Here is a 19107-nt window from a genome sequence, read left to right as displayed (position 1 = left end):
CACACACAAATGAACCCTCTGCACTGGCTGCGGATCTGGAGCAACAAAATCAAACACACCTTAAATCTCTTTTACCGTGCGTGTGTTTTTGTGAGTGTGTGTGTGTTTTAAGCCGAGGCAGAGGGCATGCGTTGTGTGAGGGGACTGAACGGAGGAAGAGGAACGAGGGGGGAAGGGGCGGGGGTGTGGGGGGTCACATAAAATAAGGGCGTGGGGCGGCTTTCGTGACCGAACTTATCAAACATTGGTCAAATTGATAAGAAATAAGGGGTTTGTAAACAAAAAAAGGGGGTAAAAGGCCTTAGTTCGATGTGTAAAGATTTTTTTTATAGTTTGAGGTAGCTTTAAAATATCAAAACAAATGTTAAAAATATATAAATTTGTTCCAAATTGTTCATCGGGGGATATTTGTTGATAAAGCAGGAGGGTGGGGCTAAGCGGGGACACCCTGAAATCCCAAATCTGTATATATATGTATACACACATATACATATATATACATATGTACAAGTCACTACATATGAGTATGTGGAGTTTAAAAAATACAAACTGTTTTACAACAATAGCACCATCGATTTTATTATAATACACAGTAATTTTTGATACACACTGTGGCGGCAGAAACAGGAACACCTGCACCGTTCTATCACATAGCTAGATTTTTGGTTTCAAAGAGATATGTATTCTTTAGTGGATATGTTACAGGAGTGATGGGACGGTTGGAAAGAGAGGAGGAAGTACGAGAGGAAGCTGGTGGATATTTTTAAACATGTGTAAGCGGGCGTTTTATTACTTAGCAACAAACTCAGTCCTACCACACCTGGGACCCAAACCTAGACAATAAATAAATAACACCGACACATTGTTCCCTCTCTCTCTCGTTCCCTGGTATGTTCCTGTACTCTCCGCATACTTCCTCCTTCTCGTTCTCGGATATGGGGGAGGTGAGTGAGGGGTTGCCGTTCACAAAGCGGGGGTTTCTGGGGGAATGAAAGGTGTCCATGTGGGGGTAGGGGGGCAATGCTGGGTGAATCACAAATGACAGTTGCTGGTGCCATTCAGTGCAGATATCCTACGGAGTTCGACTTGGAAAAGCACTTTTTACTTAGCAAAAAAGTCGCATTTAAAAAAAGTGTCTTGATTTTTCTTTTTCTCTCTTTCTCTCCTCCTTTATCTGGTGTGCTCCTCTTTCACTCTTCTTCTTTTTTTTTATTCTCCTCTGAATTTCCAATTCTTCTTTCTCTTCGTTTTGATCCTTCGTCCTTTACAAGAAGCAGACTGACCCAACATCGACTCCAAACTCCTGGTCTGGTCCACCAATATCCATGGGGGCAATGTCCACAATGGGCAGACGGGAGGTCTTCTGCGATCTGTATTCGATCACTGTCTTGCCCCACTGTCCCGTGTGTTTCTGTGCAGGGGGAGAGAGCACAACGGCTGTTAAATGACCTATGACTTCTCCAAAACGGCAGTGAATGTGACTGGTTTGGTGACTGAACACTAAGATAGACGGTGCTTAACTATCACAAGGTGGTGAATTTTTGTGAGCTTTCGTATTTTCTGAACCAATTTTAAAATCTTTTAGTGTTTTGCGATTGATTTTTACTTGACATCTGAGAGTGTGTAATGCGTGCGCCTCTCTGTGGGACTGCCGGCCTTACCGTGCATCCGTCTTCCATCACGCTGTAAGTGAAGCGGCTGTTGCCCTCGGCTCTGATCTCCACGTCGTTGGAGCCCTGCAGCAGCACGGCCTTCTTCAGGTTGCCTGTTGAAGCGTCCATGTAGGCCACGCTGTTCTTACAGTGGTAGGTGAGGTTCTGGGAAGCCTCAGTGGACAGCAGTCTCAGGAAAGTCATCTGAATGGCGGCAGTGTTGGGCGCCAGGCTGTCATCACCATAGCTGAACTGCAATGAACAGGAGGTAAGGAAAGAAAGGCAGAATAACAGTCAATAATTCTGTTATTATGGCTATTGCAGCTTAACTGTTATGTAGGTCTCATGATAAAAGAAAAATCTCACTGTATTTGGTTTTAACTGTTTTTTAATTTGACGTTTAAATTCGAGGAGATGACTGATTTGAATCTGATTATGTCTCTGCCCATCCCGCAGTTGTTGTTTATTCATCTGTATTAGGATATTTTAAGGTCATCTTGTGACCAAACACTATTAAATTTGCTTTCAGCATCCAAATGTAGAAAAAACAAGGGGAATTCTTATATTTACAGTTTATAATAATCTAAAAATCTATTCATCCCGCAATGTATTTATGTTCATTAGTCAATTTGTGCAGAGTGACATTCAGCACTGGAAGGAAATATTTCATAGAAAAGTCAGAATAGCAGCACAACTTACGTGGAATCCTCCATTCATTGTCTCTCCGAACCAGACGTGTTTGCGGTCCTTGCTCTTGCTGGACCACCAGTTCTTGCGAGGGATGCCGGAAGGCTTGGGGTAGACGCAGGACTCCCCTGTCTCCATGTTGCAGAAGACCTTGATAGCGTCGATGGTGCAGCCCTGGTTGGGATCAATCCAGTACTCTCCTACAGACAAAAAAATAAATAAATCAGGATATTTCCCCTCCTCTTTTGCAGTGATGCTTAGAAATCTGACACTGAAATTTTACCATAGCCCATAATGTCATGGCATATTCTAATCCGAGTCAGCTCAGCCCAAACGCTCTCAGACTACTCAAACTATATTTAACACAAATCTTGACTTTACCAAACTTGAGCTGCCGACCCACATCCTGTCTGCTTTACCGCCCTACCCCAATTTAACCAATTCGTTTCGGTGTCACTCACCGCTCTTCCAGTCAGGGTGGCAGAGCTTCAGGTCTCTGCAGGTGCGAGCAGGGTTCTTCTTGGACCCCTCGGGGCTGCGGATGTTCTCAATCTGGTTGTTGAGAGATTTGAGGGTGGCGTCGACCTCAGCATCGTGCTGACGGAGATTTCCGGAGGCCTGGTCAGCTCTCATGTACCTGAGAGGATCGGGGGACTTCTCAGTCTGACCCAGACCGGCGAAGGCTGACATATCAATGCCAGGGCCGGGGGGACCAGGAGGACCGGGGGGGCCGGGGTTTCCAGGAGGACCCTGAGAGAATAAAAAGAAAGATGTTCTAGTTTTGTCCTAGCAATCACTTCAAGTCACGACTGAACTAAATCAGTTTTATTCTAATAATCCATACTGTAGGCTTTAGAGAAATGCATCCCCAATTCATAATGTGTAGAGAAATGCCTCCCCAATTCATAATGTGCATTTGATTGAAATTAATCAGATTATATATAGTGCCACTTCAAGACTTAAAGACACTTTAGACCTGGTACTCATGATGCTGTTATATGTGAATCGTGCTCAACATTTCAAGGACTTTCCAGATAGACCTTTTCAATTCTGACGTTGTTTTAAAATTCCTAAAAAACATTTTTGCCCACGTATTTTAGCTTGTTCTAATTTTCAGAGGAGGATCAATGTTAACAGTCAGACAAAGTTCTCGTAGCTACTCACGGAAGGACCGGTCTCTCCACTGCGACCACGAGGTCCAGGGGGCCCAATGGGTCCTGGCAGGCCGTTTGCGCCGTCCTTTCCAGCGGGGCCAACAGGTCCAGGTGGTCCCTACATGAACAGATGGAGATGTTAGGCTTGCAATTTGTATTTTAGTTCATTGTGATTTTCTATTATTTTGTTTGCACTCACTCGTTGTCCAGCAGGTCCAGCAGGTCCAGTGGCGCCCTGGTCTCCAGATTGACCCTAAAACAGAGGAGGTACGGTAAATATCAGAGGGCTGATGATAACATGCTTGCAGTTATGTTTATAATCCGTCTGGATGCTTACTGGAGGTCCGGGGAGACCCTGCAGACCAGTGAAGCCTCTGTGTCCCTTCTGTCCTCTCTCGCCGGACTCTCCAGCCTCGCCCTTGTCACCACGGGGTCCTTGAGGTCCCTGCAACAAGTAGAAAAACAACCTGATTTACTTTTCTTCGCCTGGTTAAGTGTGTCAACGCATGGCTAAACCAGGTCACAAATAATTCATGCAGGTTGGTTTTAATGTTTAAAACGACACGTACGGGCATTCCTCTGGCTCCGGCAGGTCCTGGAGATCCAGCAGGTCCTTGTGCACCCTGAAAATTAAAGATAAAAAAAAGAAAGGCCATGATGTACAGCAGGAACATGGCGCTTGTGGAATTACTGTAGCAATACTTTGAACTAACAAAAATCATTTGCAGATATCCTCTTATCCTTTCATTATTGTGCTAAAACAAATTATGAATTTTGGTAGTTTTCCTTTTTAACACCTTCACTTGAGCCCCTGTGTTCCCTTGTCCTTATTTTGCCTTAGGAAAAACAATATGCTTGTTATCAGACCAGCCTGTATCTGGGTAATTAGTTTTACTTAAGATAAGAGGGCACTTTTCTGTCCCGGTAACCCCTAAGGTCAAATATGTTTCCTTCTATTTCTATGGTGTAATTTAAGGTCTATTTGAGGAGCAAATTACATCACAGTAGGACGGCAGACAACCCTAACTAGAGCTATGTAAAGGAGAAAATTGAGCACAACATTGAGATTTTCTCTGAGAAAAGAGGTCAGCAAGGGATAAAACACTTGAGACATCCTCCTCTGCGCTTGCACATGCTCATTTTCATCAGGGAAAAGTCCCACTTATATAATTCTCATCACAGCAAACAAACTATACACTTGAGCTGCAGGTGTTCTAGAAACATCCTGTTGTACTGAGAAAACGATATGCTCACTGGAGTTACTACTCACAGACTCTCCTCTGTCTCCCTGTTTGCCGGTGGGACCAACTGGTCCGGGAGCACCAGTGGAACCTGGAGCGCCCGGAGCACCTGCAGGACCGGTGTTACCACGATCACCCTGCAGAAAAGGGAGAAAAACAGTCACACCAGGGAAGATATGAACACAGCATAACTGCTCTCTACTATAGTATACTAAAGTATGTATTTGAGGAAAAAGCTGCTTGAAGAGAATCAGCCTTTAAGTCTTATAGAAAAGAAAACGGGCAAATAGCTCTACAGTTGATTATTGATGGCAGACGACTAAGAAGAAGAAGATTGACTGTGATTTTGCTCGTTAAAAGTTGTTTCATTTTCAGCAGCCTGATGCTTTTACCATTATTTTTAGAGCAATTCCAGTAAAGTGTTGCCTGAATCAATAACATGCCTCCCATCAGACCAGACAACCTTCTTAGAGCAGGTTTATGTTATCTGAATCAGAGGAGCTGGTGTTTGTCGGCAATCAGGCACCAACGCATTAAATTCAAATCACAGCACCTTCCTCCGAAATACAGCACTTGACCCGGGGCACCTTATGTTTCTCACCTTAATTCCAGCGGAACCATCTCTTCCAGGGGGTCCGTCAGATCCAGGGTTGCCCTGTCGAGTGACAGAACAACATCAAGTGTTTATAGTTTGCACCTCCACTGAGCCAGATGTCCTACTGAATACAGATCAGCTGCATAATGAACCCTGCTCCAGCAATACACATTAATGACACGGTGCAAACACAATGCAAATGTATACATGACGCAAATAGCAGTGAATTTTAATGGACTTGGCCTGTAGTCGTGGGATAGAAACACTGCAGAGCTGCTGGAATACAGACAATGTGGCAGATGTGAATTTGAGCACACACAGGCTGTGTGTTGGCTGTTCTCTGACCTCTCTGCCGGGCTCTCCAGCAGGTCCAGTGAGTCCAGGCGGTCCAACAGGCCCAGGGGGTCCACGGTCTCCCGGACCACCAGCCCCTCCCTGCTTTCCAGGCTCACCCTGAGAGGAGAGAAGGGAGCTCGTTATTATTAGACTTTAAATCTAGACATCATGAATTAAACAGGGACACAACTCATCCTATGATTCACTGACACGCACGGCTTGTACAGTCCCTGTAATATCTCAGTGAATGACCCGGACAGGGTTTGCTTACTATACGTACATCTTTGAACAGATTTAGCTGTTTAAAAACCTTGCATGCATGTAGTCCTCAGGAGGAGACAAGGATATTATCTCATTAGTATTCATTCAGCCAGATTCAGAAGTGGCAATCTCTATAATCAGCAGAGAGCCACTTGGTCAGGAAATTGGACGGGGAAGCTTATAAAACTAATATCATTAGTTACGCAAACAGCCATTAACATAAAATTAATGTCAATACACTGTCAATTAATGCCAGGCTACGTCTTAAAGATTTTTTTGCAGCTAACGCAACATTTGATAACCACTGAACAGTTAGATGTTGAACTAACTGAGATTTAAAATAAAATGTAGAATATTTATTGTACCTGTGTGGCATATTAATCTCCTCAACTTTAATTACATTAAAACTGGACAGCAACAGTTGAATCTTGTCATGTCTGGACATTTAAAAGGCCAATAAGTAGACTTGTTTATGACCTCTTCATATTAATTTTTGGGCTTGTGCGTAGTGTACATATATAATGTCAAACACTATATTCAGGTGAAATCAATCCAATAATATTGCTAACAGTTCTTGAAACAGACTGAACTTCAGAGGGATCAACCTTACTTCTGTTATTGAAAGCATGTTCTCTGCTTAAAACATTCCTGGTAAAGTTTGGCATCGCTCCTAATTTCTTGGCACCCCTTCCATGCATCCTGATGAATAATTGATGGTAAGGACGTACCCACGGAGGTGTAGTAAGCAAGGGACGCAGCTCATTTCACCTCTCAAATCGTGTGGGATGCACACGATCTGAGAGGTGACATGAGCTGTGTCCCCTAGCAGAGGAGGCTTCGTGCCACATGTCATACTGTACATCAAACGGATTCACGAGGAGAAAAGCTCTGGCTCATGTGATGTGACTGTGGTCCAACTAGGACAGAGCAGAAGCACAGTCCAGAGCTGGTCTGTGGGTTTTCCACAATCACTTTTACTGAGTGACGAGTGAACATTAGGTGCTGTGGTCTTAAGGCGGATTCGCGATTATTTAAGGTTAACAGACATTATTCTCCTTTTAGCAGTGAAAGACAAACATCTGATGATGGTTGGTCAGATGCACTTAACTGACAACAAGTAATTAATTTATCTTTTATCAAACAAAAAAGCAAAATATGTGAAATTTTCAGATTCTTAACTGAGTTGATTGCCTGTAATGTTTTTTTGCTTCTACTAAATTGTTGTTTTTGGCTGAAAATCAGTCATTTTCATCATCCATTTATCTGCACCTTATGAGAAGAAAAGAGAACAGACTGCAGGCTGCAGTGCACCAAGTTCTCAGCCACATTTTAAGGCACACCACTTCACCATAGTCTCAAAATGTCTTGTTCGACAAAGCCCACAGATTTGCAAACACATTTACGGCTGAATACACTTTGGGAGATGAACAACGCTTCAAGCTCACACAATGAATACACCGAAACAACGTATGACCTATGCAATTAACAAATTATCAAGAGTTCTTCATTCATTTTCTGTTGACTGACTAATCAATGAATTGCTTCCACTGTGACGTTCATATCTTATACATTCCTAGCCGCCACCTCAGATCCCTGGATAGGCATATTTGATTTTTCTATGAAATAAACCAATGAATTAATCATTTAATTTAGATTTATAATTAACAGATTAATCAACAGTAGAATTTATGTCATTAATGACATGAGATGATGAACACAGTGTTACTTACAGAAGGTCCAGGCAGACCAGGGAAGCCTCTTTCACCACGCTGTCCTGGCAGACCGACAATACCGCGCTGACCAGCCAATCCTTGAGGACCTGAAGGACCTAGGGGACCCTGAGAGGGAAAACAAGGGGCAGAAAACACAATTAATGTTTGTCTATGGTCTAGTAATGGTTGTGTTGTTGTTTTTTTGTCTTGAAAATTCTTACAGTTTAAAAATAAAAAAATTTAAATCTGTAATGTCCTGTTGGAAGACATACAGTAGCTGTAACAAAAACCAACAACTCCCTACTCAAAAGAAGTACAAAATGGAGTTAAATTAATACACTGACAGATATAATACTACAAAATAAACATATTCAACTTTTCACTCACTATAAAGACACTGGGTCTTAGAGGAACTTTTCTATATTTTGCAAAGTACCCATTGCTGAAAGCTAGGCGATAAGACCAACAAGTAAAGTCCAGATACCAGCACCTCTAAAGCTCTCTAAATATGTTATATATACCAAAATAAAACCACCATGTACAAACAAACCAGATCGAGTCAGGGGTTTTGTGCTGGGCTATATGTATCTGTGTCCTATTTTTGTGTCTTCTGTTTCTGTCCTGTTTCTTTCCCCTTGGTATCATCTTCTCTCACTTGCTACTCCTGGGACTTTATTCCCGGGTGCAGTTACACATCTCAACATCAGTCTCTTCATCACCTCTCCTGTCTACTTCATCCTCACAGGCCCAAGCTCTGCCACATGTTCACAATGAAAACCTGACTCAAAGTGACACCTGAGACACACCATTCAGAGGACACTGACATTAAGTGGACAGCCTTTAATGTGTTGATACAAGGTTCAAGATGTTGTATGCATGCAATCTATAGGTGGGAGGCGCCTTGCCACGGCAGCTATCTTCAGGTTGGAGAAGGCTATCATCTGTCGTACAGTATGTCATTATCTTGACAGGACTCATCGTGTATATATAACATGTGCACGTGTGTAACGTTGACTGTAGGCAAGGTAAAAGCCTTGGGTCCTGTCATCAGTCTGTCACTGGATTGTGCTGCCCTGTACTGTCACATGTCTCGTTCTGCTATTACGGTCAGTGATGGACACTGACAGCTCTGTGTATTAATAGAAAGTGTGCCCGTTACTGATGAAATTGGCTCTTTGGGCCGACAAAGCTACATGAAAGTCAATAGAAATGCCGAAAACAAACACATTTAATCATTCTCCTCTCTCTAGAGATGGCAGCTAGATAGGATGCTTGTGGGTGCCTGAAGAAGTGGAGTGGGATTTTAAGCACTATGAGCTCAAGAAGTAACAGGTTACGTAAGAGCCGGTGTCTGGGGGTGTTGTATTGGAGGGGCGTGATTAAGGAATGGCAAAACTCACAGGAGGACCGTCCTCTCCGGGATCTCCCTTCTCACCAGGAGTTCCAGCAGGACCACGGAGCCCAGCATCACCCTGTCTGCCTGGGGGTCCACCATCTCCTCTCACACCCTTGGGTCCATCTTTACCAGGAGGGCCAGCAGGACCTGAAGGTCCAGGATTACCCTAAAGAGGATGACAAATATTATGGGAAATTAAATCATGAAGAAAACAGTATTTGATTATTATACATCTGTGTTATAAAACAAACACCCATAACCATTACTGAAAATAGGGATTTGTTTTTATTTTTTCATAAAAGCCTGAGCATCTCTAAATAACTTCTCATAACACACACTTTGTCCATTAGCAGCCTTACGGGATACACAACGTGTTGCATATCCTGTTAGCAACACAGTAAAAATATTCGAAACAAGCTCCAACTGTGTCAGAAACACTGTTTGGAAGTGGAGATGCTGAAGGAAGAGGAAGCGCTTGCAAATTAAAAAGTTGACAAGTCAGAAGACATTCAGAATAAAAACATCCTTGTCTCTTGTATGTGTTCTATGACACATCGTTCCAGTTCGTAAAACTTAAAATATCCACATCTCGCATATATTTGGTATTTTGCACCGTGAACTGTGGGCTGTAGGGTTACGAGGACACTGCACTTACATTGGGACCAGGGGGTCCGACGCGACCAGCAGCTCCAGGGAAACCAGTTGCACCCTAGTAGAGAAACATAAATTTAGGCAAAGCCAAACATTTTGAGACCAAGTGATGTTTTATTGTGACAAAAGTATTTTCAAAAGGTCACTTACAGGAGGTCCCTGAGCACCACGGGCGCCTTTAGGTCCAGAAACACCTGTAGGACCCTAGAATAGAAAACATTGTGTGTGTTAATGGCTGGCATTTGTTTCGTGTTTTAGCGGGGGGTTGTTTGACTCAGACTCTGCCTGCTGTGGCACAATCACTGACAAGGACGGTTGTCACTCTGACTTAATGTTAAATCCACCATGAATGTTCAACAAAGAGAAAAAAGGACTTTGTTGCTGATATGTGCATACATAGCATTTCCTCTTCGTCGTAGGAGACACTGTCAGTCAGTGTCTGTCTTGCTGTCATATATTAAAGTAGTCCTTCACCACTGGGTTTAGACAAAGTTAGTAAAAATAATCTATGTTTTATAAGAAGTGTTAAAAAAAAGTATATGGTGACACTCACTGCAGGTCCAGGGGCACCAGATGGTCCTTGGGGTCCAGGGGCACCAGCATCTCCCTTCTGTCCAGATTCTCCCTGCTCTCCCTTGGTTCCAGGCTGACCGTCAGAACCCTGACAGAGGAGGATAGAAAATATATGTTTGACTGAGTTAAAAATCAATTATAGGTTGTCAGTTGAATCAGTTGAGTCTGTCAGCCTAATTGTGCAACCGCAATACTAGAGTCTTTTATAATAGACAATAAATACAAATGAATGCTTTAAATCTTCAAATCAGGTAATTCACTTTTTGACTCCCATGCACAAGTGCTACTGCTGAAATACATTTTTTTTTTTTTTTTTTTTTTACAATAACCATTATTTTGTCATTGTTACTTATGGCCAGAGGGGCTGGTGTGAAAAACCAGCAGCAAGTCGTATTTACTGCAGAGGAAATAAACATAAAACTAAAAACTAACATGGAGTAGGAGTCAAGTTTTCTTTTATTTAAGTCTTTCTTTCTTTCATTAACTTTTTTCCACCAGAAAACTGGATAGCGGTTGTGGCAGCCTCGGTAGCAATTAAAATGTGTATTTCAAAATATTAAAAGAAGAAATAAATAAATAATAGCTGACATTTTTATGCAGCATTCAAGTCTACTTTCAGTCTTTGTGGTGATGAAATGTGATGGTACAGAACAGTCTGTGAGCTGTGAACCAAAACCGATTCAGACACCTCATAGTGTTATTCACCATGACACAAACTCAATAATTAATCATAGTGCAACCTTGAGGGATAAAAAAAAAAAAGATAAATTGTGCTGTCACGATTTCATATATCGATGAAATCCATTTGGAAGGATGCAGCTTATTAAAAACATTTATTTGAAGTCTGTCTGGAGTCTTTGGCAAAAACACTATTAATGACTAACGCAACAACTTCTGGCAGTCTACACACCGATGTCTTTACACTGAATAATACGCAGAGGAAACAAAACATGTGTACGAGACAAAAACACACTTTGGTGGCAACTAGATTTGATTATTATCGAGGTGATATATATATATATATCTGCTACGCTTCAATAAAATAATGAAGTCGATGCCTCTGAAAAATGTATTTTGATAAATGAAATTTCCATTAGATGTTTGTGGTTCAGTGTGTTGAATGACACATTGACACTTGAAGAGTTTATTTTTTAGATATCTTACAAGACTTCTGAAAAGGTTCATTATATATCATATGGATTATATATATATATAGATATAGATATATATATGTGTGTGTTTTTCAATCTCATTGTTTTTTTTCTACTTGGTACAATTTAAGTTAATATATTTTGAGTAAATGTTCATTTTTTTTCCTGTAAGGGGGAATGTTTTTCAGATTTCTGCAGAGTAGAAGAGTTGCACATAGTGTTGTTTTTCAACTTACAGGGGGTCCAGCAAAACCAGCAGGTCCAGGAGGTCCAGTCTCTCCCCTGTCACCCTGACATGAAGAAAGAGAAGCAATGAAAACTCAAGAACTTAAGTCAAGTGAAGAAATCCACCATGTGTTATAAATTGAAGACCTTCCAAACGGATAACCTCTGTTTGGAAGGTACCATCTCCAGTCTCTAAACACAACTGTCTCAAACTGACAACTGAACAGTGTTAGACTATTGGACATTTAAAGAGATCTTGCTTAAAAATACTAGAGTAGTACAGGAGAAGATAAACACCAGTCGCTACTTGGATATTTCTGCATTTCAAAGTACTGCACATGCATTAAACGTTTAAATTGGTGGCTTTGACGGAGACAATTGCATCTAACTCTTATTTTAAACAGACAATGTGAGACTTACAGGAGCACCACGGGTACCAGGAGCTCCAGAAGGACCAGCAGGACCAGATTCACCCTACAAGAAAACACAGTGACAGCATGAGCAACCCACACCGAGCCATCAGCAGCTGGTGTGGATACGCAAGAAAGAAAAAAAAAAGAAAAACAAAAAACTAGTGACAGAAACTTGTTTACACAATCAACTAAATATGAATAAAGGTTTGTCGAGGGCAATGCATTTTAATTCGTTACAGAAATGCTACTCACCTTCTCACCATTGGGACCAGATGGACCAGGAGGACCAATGGGACCAGTGAGACCCTGCGACAGGAAACAGTTAAAAGAGTTGAAACATTTGAAACACTCAGAAAAGTTTCAACCAGCATGACAAGTAAAAAAAAAAAAAAAAGAAATGAAAAGATGAAAAGAAATTCAAAGACAGTTCTGTCTTCATTCATTAAAACCATGACAATCACTCACTCTAGCACCATCTTTGCCAGAAGCACCTTCGGGTCCTTTCTCTCCAATGTCACCCTGTGGGGATTGAAAATAAAAAACAAGTCAGTCACCTGGCAAGAGGCATCAAATTCAAATTCAGGTCTTACATTCAAATGGAGACAAAGCTTCACATTTAATACACACATACATATTAACTTACTCTGTCTCCTTTGGGGCCAGGAATGCCAGCACCTCCTCTCTCTCCAGGCATACCCTGCAGGCCGGGGGGTCCCTGAGCTCCAGCTGTACCAGCAGGTCCAATGGCTCCCTGTTGTGGATCAGAAATGGGTTAGTTCAATGACTGGGAAGCAGACACACACAGAAAACTTACACTGAGTAACTTTAAGCTGCTGCTACAGAACTGAGATTTGCTTCCAAAAACAAGACTTGTTTTGAGTATGTTCACTTGTCACATTTCAGATTGACTTTATTCATACATGAGTCAGGAACACAAAACATTGTGCTGTCATAGAGAAAGAAAACAACAAAAAAAAAGAGCCAAGGTCATCTTTGTCACGGCGTGTTCTGTTCCAGGTTATTAAAGAATCAAAATATTTATTTGACTTATCAAAGCCAAATCTGAAGCAATGCAGACTCCTGACACTCTCCTGGTCAAATCGTCTCACGAGTATCAGTAATATTTTAAAATCGGAGTCGAACTTAAGGGGACACATGCACAATGCATCTCAGGCAACGAATCAGTCTTTTTCAGAGACCTGCTTTCCCATCTACAGACTGTCTGTTCATCCCTCCTCCATCGCTGTCACCATCCCACTCATGTCAGCTCTATAATCCTCATCCTCTCTATCCTCTTCTGTCTGACTTTAAGGGAAGAAAACCTATGAACTGGGATTAAAATCTGGCCAGATAACAAACCAAAAATGGGAATTGCAGCCGCTTTGAGCCTTTCCTCTAATCACAGTTCAGTTGTGAGAAATTACTGCAGGAGTTGGAATTTGGTGATGGCTGACAAGCAACTAAATGTAAAGCTTGGCTGGAAATATAATAAGCTATAATTAGCTATTCTATGTTCAATAGATCAGTGTTTCCCATTTTTTTTTGGTGGGAGGAGGGGGTATTCTATTGTCTTAATAAAAGCCCCTAATTGTGATGCTATCCAAACTATAAAAAACTATTCATACAGTACTTGGCACATAGAATAAGATCATGTGTCTTTTCCTCCGAGTTTTGACTAACTTTCTTTAAATAATTGTAAATATCCATGGCCTAACATCGGGTTTTAAAAAAGTGGCATTAAGGTAAGTTTTTATTAGTGAACAACACAATTAGCTTCACATGCTAAGTTGTCCGAGCCGTTTTCCCCGTCAGGTTAAATTCAGTACAGGACAGGTGAGTGACCGGTGTGTGTGGAGAGTCTGGGGAGAGGCAGCTTTCGGGAGGAGAGGGAGGGAGAGACGCTTTCGAGAGCAACAGGAAAAACAAAGATTTAGTATTGAAACCAGCCTGCCTATTGGGAAATGATGATGACCCAATAAAGATCTGCCAGGACAATGAAATTGTTTGGCTGGACTTTATGTGGTGACGGACAAAAGAGGGACAGCAACATGGCCATACACGTCATCTGAGCGCAGTGGAGTTGAATTTGATTACAACAACCTGGTTCTGACATTCTGGACTATCAAGATGCATTCAAAGGTATTTTTTGAAATCCAAATGGCATGTTACCAGATTTATATTCTGATAAGTCTGACTATGAAAGGCTAGAGATTTCTTTGAACTGTTAAAATATTGTATTTAACTGCAGGTGAAAATTCTTGTACAGATCCTGGGAAATTAGGACTGAGGACTAAGAACTAAGGTCCGGATTCGAGCTGAAATTGGTTTGATTCTTTCAGCTGTTGGCACTTTGACCCCTGGGCCAGTAATCCACTAAGTAAGCCTTTTTGGTCTTGCATCTAACAAAACAATATATACTTTGAATATTGAATACTGAATACTAATTCAGTCCTGAAGCAGCGATTCACAAGAACACGAAGCAAAACTGAGAGGAAAGTCTGGAAAAAAATAACTTTCCACACTAGGCAATCATCACACATCAGGCCACCAAGGCACTCCAGAGTTAATTCACGGTTATAAGACAAGATGATCATCATCGAGAAAACTGAACAGAGGTGCATGTGCCGCATAGACTATTATAAGACTGGACCTGGCTGGTTCCTGAATGCACTAAAATGTAATGCACACTATCCTGAAACATGATGTATTGAACGCACTGAGCTCAACTCACAAAGAACTGAGGTAATTATTATTCTCATTTTCTGCTGTTGAATGTTAAAACTCTCGCTCAAGTACCACAGCAGCATATTTTCCAGTGCACCCGAGGGAGTCATGTTTAATAATTAGAAAACCCTCCCTTTCTGTGGTGTGCTGCACTCACCTTGGGTCCGTCAGTTCCAGGAGTTCCAGGCAGACCTCTGGGTCCCTGCAGACCTTGAGGGCCAGCAGCTCCTCTCTCTCCGGGGAAACCGCGCTCTCCCTGGGAAGTGACACAGCGGCAATCATCAGAATGCGTGATAATCACCAAACCAAAGTATAGTGAATTATACTGAAGACTGCAAACTTACTCTGGGTCCAGTTGCACCAGCAGCTCCGGCCTCTCCAGGAACACCCTGGAGGAGAAAGACAAGTTAAGAAACACGCAGGATCATTGAGAAGCTGTTGAAAAAGCTGATCTACTACAACGCTGCTGCTAGTGACAGATTTAGTTATATTGTTTATCAGTCAAGTCAAAAATATTGGTTTAGTTTTAATTATGGTAGTTTATGTAAAAACAAGAGTCTTCTTAACAACATCCCAATGCAACATCTTTCCATTTGTGTTGATAGAGAAATACAGACAATAAATAGCTGCACTTTAATGGTAAGATCCTTAATGAAACAGAACGAAGGCTATGTAAACTTCTGTTTCATTAAGGATCTTACCATTTTACATATGTGTCACCACAACGTGCACCAACCTGGTCTCCAGGCTTTCCTCCCTCACCAGGGGGGCCAGGTGGTCCAGGAAGACCCTGAGAACAGAAGAAAAGAAAAAACAACAACATTGAAACCAATAGGAGCAACAACACAAATGCACGTACTGGAATCAATAGATATACTTATTACTACATTTCCTGTAACATTAATCATTGAGGGCAGTGAACTCAAAGCTGTAGACTGGTAACTGCACATTAAGCCTAGTTTCTCATAAAGAAAGTATAAAAGCTTTCCTCTGTGTGTCTCTGTGCACTTTGTAGTTTGTGTGTTTCTAACACACACACACAGAAATGCTCTTAATTTATAACACTGATTGTTATCTGGGAATGTTATTGAGAAGCGTGGCCTAGATCTGTCTTTATTGATTTTTGCACAGCTCAGTAAAACCCCAGCAAATAAGCTGAGCCAAGTTTTTATTTGTAGTCTTGTCTAACAATAAAGAAAAGGTTATGAAAGTACACTTTCAAACAAAATTGGATAAAAAGGAGCATTCGTGCAGACTTTAACAGGCCAAGTTTGTGAAGGTAGTCTCACCTGGAAGCCTGAGGGACCGGGCTGTCCTTGCTCTCCTCTCTCTCCAGCAGGACCCTAAATAGATAAGATACCCCAAAATCATTAATCACATACTCATATTCTATCAGTAACTATATTTCAGAAAATTTCACATATGGCTTCAGTGGTTAGAATAGTGGGGAAACATTGCTCCATTTTTAATTTAAGTAGCTCTTTTATAAGTTAACACAGACTTCAAAACAAGTTGAACATCTGTGGGTCAGTGATGCCATCTTAAAATGCTTTGAGTGTCAAGGACTTTCTTCTCCAGACACAGCTATTGTAGAGGCCGTCTGGGAAATGGAGATACTTAGAAAAGGGAAAGATAATATCAGCGCTGAAGCTATATTGAGTGGGATGGGGGAGATAGCGATACGTACACCAGGGCCTGGGGGGCCAGCGGGTCCAGTTTCTCCATCTTTGCCAGGCAGACCCTGAGATGAGGAAAGAAGAGAGAGTGGAAGGAGGCGGGGGAGGAGACAAATAGATAGATATCAACAGTTAAACCAGAGGTGAGGCTATTAACTAGGCAGACATCTGATAGGTATAATGGAGCTTTTCAGCATGCTTCTCGTGTGAATCCAGGAATAATAGTAGATCAAAGGGATTCACAGTAGCTACAGAATATGAAACACCCTATTTGAACAAAAAGCTAAAATTAACCTGTTTAATGATTAGGAGCTTATAACAATAATGGAAATTTAAATGAAGAAGAAGTCACAGTCTACACTACTTTAGCATGCAGTAGCTGTCAGGTTTCCAAAAAGCCATTTGTATTGTTTTGTACCTTTTTAATTAATGCATTATATTTTAAAATCTATGTGTCATTCATAATATCAGAGGGCGGCCAACTTTAAAACATAAAGTTAAAACATGATGGTGTAGGCGGTAAGCTTTTAAAATTAAAACACATGCAACATCCATTTGAAAGACGAAGGTGAACTTACTCTCAGACCAGGAGCGCCACCCAGTCCTTTCTCACCAGACTTTCCAGGCTCACCCTGATAATAAAAGAAATAAATGGTTAGTCAAATTGCCACTCCCTGCAGACTCTCTTAGTCCTGCACCTGCAGTATTTTGAAAGAAAAGGGGAATATGTATTTTTAGCACGGGCAAATAGGGCAATCCATTATATTGTATGGGCCTAAAATCTAATGCTACACAGACGATGTTTTTTTAATGTAATATATAGCAGCACATCTACTTACAGTTGCTCCCTTGGGTCCGGGGAATCCCATGACACCAGGCTGTCCACGGGCACCCTGTGGTCCGGGGGGTCCGGGGCGACCATCCTCACCGGGAGCTCCCTAGCACAATAAAGTCAAAGCAATTGTTAGGGAGGACAACTAAACGCAAGAAAAGCGATAAAAAAAAGTTTTACGGAAACATTAGAACTAAGCAAAATAAAGTAAAAGTAAACATGTAATGATATAATCTTGAAGAGAGGATTTTGACAGGGTTTGAGGGTAGGTAGAGAAATCCCGCAATTCATTTTATTAAAATGTTATTTTTTCCCTGTACATAAATGAATAAATAAACCCCAGGGGAAAAACAGGTAACTCAGGAAATGCCTAGAGAATAGAGATAAGAGAAGTCCATCAGCCAGCCAGAAAAAAAATCAAACAAGCGTATAATCTGTAAAATTTTAATGTATCATCGTCCCTGAACAGCAAATGTGTGAATGTTTAAAACAGAAATTAATTTTAATTAAAAAAGTGACCACAATGTTTGTATAGCCAGCACAAAAAAGGTGTTTCGGGTCTAGCGGAAAAAAAACAAAAAAACATTGGATGAACTGTGTGGGAGAAGAGCAACAAAACATTTCCACTTTTTCAAACGGGCAACATGTTTATAAGGGGAGCCGAACAGACTGTACCAAAAAACTGTGTATAAAATTGAGGATTAAGTGTTATCATGAAAAACAGGAGGCCGTCTAGAAAACAGAGCTCCGAGTGAAGTTGATGAAAAACGCCCGTGCTCCCAATTCAGTGTGAAATTTGAAGCAATCCATGGTGTGAGGCTGGTTTATAATGGATGTATAAATCTCCTGCAATTCAATTTAATGAAACCACTTATGGGCCATTATGATGAGAGCACATTTGGTAAAATTATAAGTCTCTCCCTGGTTGTTCCATATTTGATTAAAAAAAATAAAAAATAAAAAAAAAAAACTGAAAAGGGGCACTTACAGAAGGTCCAACTTTGCCTTGAGGACCGGCATCACCAGGGCGTCCAGTCAGGCCCTGTCAAAGAGGAAGAGCAGAAACACAGGAAATCTGAATGAGTCATCAGGCGTGCAGACACGTGCTTTAGAAAGGTGGGAACATAGAACATATGGCAGTGTGGGGAACCGAATTTACACCTCTGATTGGCCCTGTCTGAAGGAAGCAGCAATTCAGCACGTACTGTTAGCAATAAAACATGAATGAGAGATCACTGAAGGTTACTGATGACGACGGGTTCCTGAAATATTGTTGGGGAATTAAATATCATCACGAGGAGTTCAAATCAAAACTTGTGATGATGAATTTCACACATAAAGGTTCTCTACTTGTAAGGAGTACCATGCGCACTATGAAAACAGTGGCTCTGGACAAGATTTGTCAAGTCTCAGGGGATCCTCAGCTTAGATTTAGCATTTTTTAACAGATTCACTAAACAGTAAGAAAAAAAATCTTAAGGTATGTATTGACCCCGATAACCCACTATACACCTCTGTCTGAGGTTTGTGATTGTGGCAGAGAGTGGTGATCTTAGATAACACCCATACCTCAAATCAAACTGTTTGAATTGCATTAATGTAGGTGTGAGGTTTTGACAAGGAGGCTGTGTTAAATTAAAATAGACAGAAGCTGTATTATTTGTATTTTTTTAGCTGTTACATGAGTGCAGTGCTAAATTACTGGTGGAGCTGTCTTTTCAAAAATTATAAGCTTACTAAAAAATATGTTGTTTTCAAAATTGTGAGAAATGTAGGATCCAGTGTTTTAGTGAATTGACCCATGCAAGGGATTGAAATGTCTTAGGAT

The 19107-nt window shown here is 41.2% G+C and overlaps 1 protein-coding gene across 1 annotated transcript in view; it reads right to left on the bottom strand.

The window, feature by feature from the left end:
- col2a1b (collagen, type II, alpha 1b) overlaps positions 1-19107 on the bottom strand; it is a 41379-nt gene continuing 22272 nt past the window's right edge. Inside the window, exons 26-54 of the mRNA XM_084543912.1 lie at positions 18268-18321; positions 17287-17385; positions 17026-17079; positions 16459-16512; positions 16061-16114; positions 15508-15561; positions 15116-15160; positions 14929-15027; positions 12691-12798; positions 12513-12566; positions 12300-12353; positions 12055-12108; positions 11646-11699; positions 10239-10346; positions 9836-9889; positions 9690-9743; positions 9039-9200; positions 7657-7764; positions 5675-5782; positions 5336-5389; positions 4764-4871; positions 4063-4116; positions 3831-3938; positions 3693-3746; positions 3504-3611; positions 2801-3089; positions 2352-2539; positions 1662-1904; positions 1-1411 (exon numbers count right to left, since the gene is read on the bottom strand). Of these exons, the coding sequence (XP_084400038.1) occupies positions 1265-1411; positions 1662-1904; positions 2352-2539; positions 2801-3089; positions 3504-3611; positions 3693-3746; positions 3831-3938; positions 4063-4116; positions 4764-4871; positions 5336-5389; positions 5675-5782; positions 7657-7764; positions 9039-9200; positions 9690-9743; positions 9836-9889; positions 10239-10346; positions 11646-11699; positions 12055-12108; positions 12300-12353; positions 12513-12566; positions 12691-12798; positions 14929-15027; positions 15116-15160; positions 15508-15561; positions 16061-16114; positions 16459-16512; positions 17026-17079; positions 17287-17385; positions 18268-18321 (2784 nt within the window). The 3' untranslated portion in view covers positions 1-1264. The remainder of the gene's footprint in view (positions 1412-1661; positions 1905-2351; positions 2540-2800; positions 3090-3503; positions 3612-3692; positions 3747-3830; positions 3939-4062; positions 4117-4763; positions 4872-5335; positions 5390-5674; positions 5783-7656; positions 7765-9038; positions 9201-9689; positions 9744-9835; positions 9890-10238; positions 10347-11645; positions 11700-12054; positions 12109-12299; positions 12354-12512; positions 12567-12690; positions 12799-14928; positions 15028-15115; positions 15161-15507; positions 15562-16060; positions 16115-16458; positions 16513-17025; positions 17080-17286; positions 17386-18267; positions 18322-19107) is intronic.

This window comes from Chelon labrosus (genome assembly GCF_963514085.1).
Source record: "Chelon labrosus genome assembly, chromosome: 4".
Classification (NCBI taxonomy): domain Eukaryota; kingdom Metazoa; phylum Chordata; class Actinopteri; order Mugiliformes; family Mugilidae; genus Chelon; species Chelon labrosus.
This window is presented reverse-complemented; position numbering and strand designations above follow the sequence as displayed.